The sequence below is a fragment of the Crocodylus porosus genome, unplaced genomic scaffold, assembly GCF_001723895.1.
Source record: "Crocodylus porosus isolate Cpor-Errol unplaced genomic scaffold, CroPor_comp1, whole genome shotgun sequence".
Taxonomy (NCBI): domain Eukaryota; kingdom Metazoa; phylum Chordata; order Crocodylia; family Crocodylidae; genus Crocodylus; species Crocodylus porosus.
The window spans coordinates 23,780,427-23,787,790 of record NW_017728950.1 but is presented as its reverse complement, the minus strand read 5'-3'; the positions used below and the strand labels follow the sequence as shown (position 1 = coordinate 23,787,790).

At 44.1% G+C, this 7,364-nt stretch overlaps 1 protein-coding gene across 1 annotated transcript in view; it reads right to left on the bottom strand.

Moving 5' to 3' along the window:
- Window positions 1-7,364, bottom strand: part of HOOK3 (hook microtubule tethering protein 3) — a 109,904-nt gene that overhangs the window by 10,030 nt on the left and 92,510 nt on the right. Inside the window, exons 19-21 of the mRNA XM_019554719.1 lie at window positions 1,170-1,274; window positions 943-1,014; window positions 145-281 (exon numbers count right to left, since the gene is read on the bottom strand). Of these exons, the coding sequence (XP_019410264.1) occupies window positions 145-281; window positions 943-1,014; window positions 1,170-1,274 (314 nt within the window). The remainder of the gene's footprint in view (window positions 1-144; window positions 282-942; window positions 1,015-1,169; window positions 1,275-7,364) is intronic.

Here is a 7,364-nt window from a genome sequence, read left to right as displayed (position 1 = left end):
ATATACAGAGAGAGGGGGGGAGGGAGAGAGAGAGAGAGAGAGAGGGAGAAGATGCTGGTTGAGTTTCCTGAAATGTTGTCACGTGCAACAGAAGTATGCCTGGATCACAGGGTAGTTTCCTTTCTAAAGGCAAGGTTTTTCTACCTTGCTGTAGCTGGCTGGACGTGTCCAGGGTACGATCTCCTTGTGCTGGTGGCTTGCCTTTGTCTAGCCAGGAAGGACTGTCCTGAGCCTGTACTAGCCAGTCTATCTTCTGCTGCTTTTTTATGCAGAGTCATTCCCTAGGAATAAACAGAAACTCATTAGTGAACCTACTGTGCCTGTACACAGTGCTATACTTACGGGAGAAGTGGTCTGTACATCCGAAAGTCTGTAAAACTAGTAAGTCAGAATTACAAAACAGAAAACTTAGGCTCCCTCTTCCGTGAAGTGATACTTCTGTCTTTGTGGCTTGAAATCATCTTGCTTTTTAACACTGTAAGCTTATGCTTAATTTATCATAATCATAATCTCCTTCAGCATTTGACAGTTACTTAATTTATGACAAGGGTGTTTAGAAAATACAGGTATGCACTCTTTCCCAGTAATCACTTTACATACAAGTCAGTGGTTGCTAAGGTTTTCTACCCAATGAACCATCATAACCCTCAAACTCTCTCATGACCAGCCTGTCCCCTCTCCTTTAAAATTTTAATTGAAGGGGGAAGAAAGTGAATGTGCATCATGTTCTTAGGGATTATTGGTGGTCTACAGCTCAAAGGCTGGGTACCCTGCAATGGGTTATATGTAATTAAAAGTAAATGCATCCACCCTTCAGAATGCACACAGAAAAATGTGTTTCAAAACAGTATACGTTAAATAAATGAAAAAAGGTTCACAATACATGCCACAAAAACAACACAGCTTAAGGTTTTTAATCCTTGTATTTTTGGAATTCCTTACCATATTGTACCAGGCACTAACAATAAACTTCTCCTCCATTTCTCTTTGACTCTTCGTTTTCTCATATTCTTTCTAGTAAAGAAAAATTACCACAAGTTGAAAGCTGTTTGGTAAAAGTGGATGGTAAATATTAGAAAGATATTTCTATTTCTGTGTTCACTCAAAATGCCTAGTTAAAACAGAAAAGTCACCTAGAAAAGGTGATGGGGAAACGGGCAGATTATTACCTCTAATGAATGGAACATTCGGTCACGTTCCTGCAGTTGATTCTTCAGAGCCTGTATCTCAGGAGCTGCACCCTGGTTCTGCTTAGGATCTAAAGTTCGGATAACCTGCAAGAGGTAAACACCACAGTGTAAGTGGATGCCCCGAAGTGGATCTCTCAAAGCACTTCTAAATTAAATAAAAGGTGCCAGGAGCCAAAGGATTATAAACAGGGATCCAGGTTTTCCTTTTGCCACAGAAAAACACAGATTTTCACATTTAAAGGAGAAAATCATGGATACCACGGGTTTCCTGTTGTAGGCTGGCAAAGTTCCAGCCTGCAAAGGGCTGCAAGGACCAAGATGCACATGGCCAGCAATACAGCCAGGGCACGGTGGAAAGCAGCTCCCCCAACTGCCTGCAGGTAAGTCTATAAGGGGGAGAGGGGGGCAGAAGTGACGCATGGGGAGGAGGGACAGACTCAGGCAGCCACAGCAAAGGAGGGAGTGGGGCAGGGTTGGGGGAGCCACCCAGCCACAGTGGGAATGCATGGCCATGGGGCCTGGCTGGGGGAGTGGGACGGAACCACAGGTGGCTCATCTGGGGAGTGGCGGGGGGCTCACTCCCCCATGCTGTGCACTTCGGGGACAAGGGCATGTGCCCCCCACCTAGATTTGTGCATGGAGCAAGGGAAGATGCGGGCTGCCTGCTGCAGGCTTGGGGTTCCCCACCCTGCTGCCCTCCACCCAGGAGCCTCTGTGGCCCAGTGGGCAGGACCCAGCTCAGGAAGGTAGAGCAGGGCGGGGAGGTTCAGTACTGCTACTGCTGCTGCTGGGAGCCCTGTGCCAGCTGCACGGCCAAGGTGAGGCATGCCCTGCCTGTCTAGCAGCAGCAGAGAGGCATAACTCCATGTCACACGCTGCCTCCCTCATTGCTGTTGGGCAGGCAGAGGGTACTTTGCCATGGCAGTGCAGCTTGTGTGGGGTTCCTGGAGGTGGCAGTGGCTGCAGCAGTCAGCCTCCCTGCCCTCTCCCACAAGGTCTCACCCGCTGGGCCGCAGAGGCCCCTGGGGGGAGGGTAGCAGGGCAGGGAGCCCCAAGCCTGTGGTGAGCAGCCCGCATCCTCCCCCACCCCCACAGACTCTGCTCAGCTACACTCCAGCTGTGCCACCTGTGGGTGGTGGTGGTGGAAGGGTCTCCACACTCTGCCCCAGCTGCAGCAGCCACCAGGTCCCATAGCCCTGGCAGCTGGGGGCTCCCTCTGGCAGAGCTGGAGGGGTAGAGCAGGTGGCTGTGGGTTGGGAGTGAGGGACACTGGAATGACTGCTGGGAGACGGCATAACTTGGGAGCGAGGGGCAACAGCAGGGGCAGGGCACCAACAGATCAGGGCTGCTCAGTGCCACAAAGCGGGGGGGAGGGGGAGATGCAGAGGCAACGACAGTGACAGTTAGATCCATGTCTTGGTGAGGGCAGGAGGAGCTCTTATTTTCCATGATAAAAAACCAAAAATCAAATACCAAAATACTGACTGAGGCACTGGCAGGTTTCCAAATTGCTTTAAATTTGTAACTATATCAAAACATTGTGTTCAACTGATACATACATACATACACACACACACACATGAGCGAGAGAGGTTTTATTTTAATTGTGGAAAAATGCAGATTTGGGGGTTTCAAATCAGAGAACTTTGGATTTTTTTTTTTTTTTATCAGAGAATTTGGCACTTTTAAACTGAGAAAACAAGGATCCCTGAATATAACCATGCAAGACAGGTCTCAGGCACATTAAACTTAATGGTTCAAAGAAACTGAACAGAATTCGAGAAGAACATGCTGTTCTGAGAAGATGAATCCTTTAATCCAATCTTCCCCCTCATGCTAGGGCAGTGGTAGCAAATACCCTTCCACAGCCCAAATCCCTTAGGCAGGATAATATAAAGTCTACTACTGAACATAACAGCAACTGTTCTCTGCTGCATACCAAGAGCCTCCATCAAAACAAAGCTATCAGGGGAAGAAAGTAAAAGCTTATAGGCTTGAGAAACTACAGAAGCACAGAGAACAAGTTTTCCCTCTCAACCTTCACTGTCACAGTGTTAGGGTGTGGAGCATATTTCCCTGCAGGCTTCACTTCATTGCTAAGGTGCATTTGCAGTCACTATTTTCTTCTCAACTCCTGACCCTGAACTCAAGGACTCCTTCTCTCTGGAAAGGAATGGCAGAAACTGGCTTTGAGCTGCTACACTGGTTTCCCCTGGCAGCCCTGCTGCAGTGAAGAACTGGGACCCCAAGGGGATGCACAACAGATAAAGATCCCATCATTAAAGTTTGAAGGGGAGATACAGCTATCCAGCTTGATTTTTATATGGAACATAGTCCAGCGGCATCGGAATGTCTTCTACAATCGCAAGAAGAGAGTGAGTGAGAGTTTTAAAAAACGAGTGGGGCAAGACCAATTAAATTTTTTCCTCATTTCTTTCTTTCATTAATTTCTATTTCAGAACCCTGCACAGCTAATGAGGATAGAGTGATGTCAGGTAATGAAATGTCAAATAGGATATACTGGAACAAAATGATCATTTAAAATTTAAATAGGTCACCTCTACCGGGTGGTATTCACCCAAGATCTCTTAAGGAGATTAATTATTAAAAGTGTCTATTGAGCTGTTAAGAAAGCATATATTTTGTTGGTAAACCTAGCTGCTGCACTGGTGAGTAGTAATCATCATACCCATCTTGATAAAAGACCTTGGAAAATATTAGGGAATGACCATTGGCCTCCAAAAGGGTAAATTAGTTGAAAAATAAATTGAAGAAGGTGCATCATATGCGCCTAGATTGATATATAAACTGGATAAGCTTTACATAAAGAGAAACCATACCTCTCTACACCTATTAGAATGTTTTCAGGGACAACCAGTGGCATAACAGATAAGAGAAAAAGTGACAAATATCATTTGTCTGAACGCTGCAAAAACTTTTGGCATCCTTCACAAGGAGCAAATGTGGAAACTATGAAGTTACAAGAAGATGAGTAATAATGTTCTATAAAGGTCTAGGAGCTCATTTAATGGGTTCTAAAATTCTATCTACTTGGAAGAAACTTTGTCATCATCACAAACAGATCAGTGAAAACACATAAGGATATATGAAAGACTAAGAGTAAAAACATCAAAACACCAGTACATCCCCACACCCTAAATACTATGGTCAGTTATAGCCACTTGATTTCAAAAAAGACATAGGAAAGAGTGTAAAAAAAAAAAAAGTCAAGAATAGAACATGGTTAGAAGCATGGGATGGCTTTCATTTGAAGCTCTATTAAAAAGATAATTTACTTTGCGGAAGGGATAAGTAAAAGGTGATATAATGTGGGATTATATAAAAAGTTAATGGGTATACATGAACTCTGAAGGTAATGCCTGAAGCATACAGCAGAAAGGTCAAATATCTGATCTACAAGCTGAATTCAGCCCCAGAGCCCTTGAGGCTCTTAGAGGGGCCAGAAATTCAGGAGTGGTCCTGTTTCAGAAGGTGAGTCTAGATCTGGTCTGTGAGGCTCCTTGCAGTCTGAATTTGGCCAAGGGGGCTAGGTGAGTTTAACAATCTTGGTACAGAGCTCAGAAAGATTAAAAAAAAATGATTACTGTATTTACTTGAATATAAGATGATCCTGAACAAAAGACGAACCTCCCCCACCCAGTAATTAGATTTTATATAAGGAAAATTTATAAATGTGTTACAATTTTCCAGGTGTAGAAACTAATTATTGGAGTTCTATCTTGATTTTGTCTTCCTCTCACTACTACAGCAGGGAAATTAATTTGGGGGGAAGGAAGAGCAGCAGGCATCCCCTGTGCTCTCTGCTCCCCTAATTTCTTCACCCTGCAGCCACTTCCTGCCCTCCCTGTCAGACCCTGCTTTCCCTGAGCACATGGAAGGGAGGGAAAATCATCGATAACATAACATTTATACTTGTTTTAAAATGAGGCCTTCTGTCTGTTTCAGGTTTATCTGTGCTTGCTTTGAGCTGAGTGCACCTGTCCCTTTAAGGTTCATCTGTGCTACTTCTTGGGGTGGTAGACTCCTTTTCCTTCCTCACTCGCACCTAATCCAGACTGTTAATAAATATAATAAAAAAAGAGAGTCACTAAGATATGTGGGCAGGGGAGAAAGTTTTCACTAGAACAGAACCCAGCAGAAAGAAACAATCAAGAATTGACTTTGTGCTTGTATCAAAAGAAATAGGGATAAGGAAGAAAGAAACCATACACGTGGCTTTTAGTGATCACTGGATGCTGAAGGTAGAAATGAGTGTTGCTGAGAGTCCCATGAAAGGGAAGGGACCATGGACATTAAGTGTGTGACTATTACAAGACAGAGAGATATGTCAAGCATATACAAGACAGTATGAGGGGTGGATATTTTAGGAGTACCAGCGAATGGTGGATGATGCTGAGAAGAGAATGGGAGACTTCTTCAGGGAGGAAGGCTGAAGATGCATGGGGGGAAAACACAAAAGAGCTAAGAGAGCTGCAAAGAAAGATACAGGAGCTGCTACAGGAAACTGCAATAAGACGACAGGTATGAAAAGAGACAGAAGAAAAAAGGTAAGAGCTAGAAACCTGGTTTAAAAGACAGACGAGAGAGAAAATGTTCTCAGCACAAGCACCCTGGATGGGAGAAAACAAAGAGCGGTCCCAATACTTTTTGCCGAGAGTGAAAGTGGCAAAGGGAGGGCTTAAAGCAGTGCACAAAAGTGGTGGTGTCTGGGTGGAAAAGCAGGTGAAAGGGCTGGAGACAAGATTTTATGAAGAGCTACACCAGAAGAAGGAAACAGACAGGAAGATGATGATGGATTTCTTGGAAAAGACTGAAGAGAAAGTAGAGGAGGAGGAAGCAAAGAAGATGAAAGAGAAGATAATCTTAAAGGAAGTGAAGGAACATTTTAAAATTTTTAAAAGAGGGAAATCACCAGGAGCAAACAGACCGCCTAGGAAATTTTACAAGAAGTTTTGGGCATGCATAGGGAATGATATAGTGGAAGTGTTCAAGGAATTGGCAGAAACAGGAGAAGCAGGGAAAGATTTTACAAGAGGCATTGTGATCTTACTCTTTAAGAAAAGGGAGAAGGAACTCTTGAAAAACTGGAGATCAATTATGCTCCTTAAAATGGACTATAAATTAAGGGCTAAGATGCATTGAGGACGAGGAAAAACCTCCAGAAGATAATACATGAAGACCAAGTATGTACAGTCCTAGGCAAGAGGATCTCTGAAGTGATGGAAGTCATCAGAGATGCACTGTCCCACATCCGAGAGAGAAAAACAACAGTTATAGCAAACCTAGATTTAGAAAAAGCATCTGACAAAGTGCATCGAGACTGCATATTCAAACTGCTAAGAAAAAGCAGGGTTCCCAGAGAAATTAATAGGCTGGATAAGGTTACTGTACAGAGAAGCAGACCAAATTAATGGGCACCTAAGCCGGGCCTTTAAAATCCATACAGGGATGAGACAAGGATGCCCCCTGTTACCAGTACTATTTGAGTAGCAGGAACCGTTAGCACAAAGAATAAGAGAAGACAAGGTCATAAATGGAGTAAAAATATCAGAAGGGGGTGCGGTAAAATGCCTAATATACATGTATAGACAAGGTCATTTGGGTAAACCAGATTTACCCAAAAAACCTTGTTTGCCTATGCCCTTAGACAAATACAGCTACAACCTACACCCCTTCTATAAATGAATGGCATAAATATAGTAGTTAGAGATAGACTTTCAATGGAAAGGACGTTAAAGCATACAGCAGGGTATGGGGAAGTGATGGGAGCTAAACTAAATAGATCCAAAGGCACAATAATGGGAGTGGGGAACTGGAGGGACTTGGAGAAGTTGGGCCTTCAAAAAGGAGAGGGAGAAATCAGAGTGCTAGGAATCTCAATGGATGCCAAAGGGAAGGTAATACGGCGTGGGAAAAGGCGATGGCAAAGCTATAGCAAATACACTGTTCTTTGCCAGAAAAGTGGCAGCATTACACATCCTCGTTAATTAGCAAGGAGTCAGGGGAGGGGCACTCTGAAGCGCTTTGGGTTAGAGTACAAGGCAGTCAAGGGGAAAGGGACTTAACGGTGGGGGTCTACTACAGACCTCCCAACCAGGGAGAAGAGCTTGACCAGGAATTCTTGGGTCAGCTCACAGAGGTAGTGAAGGCTAA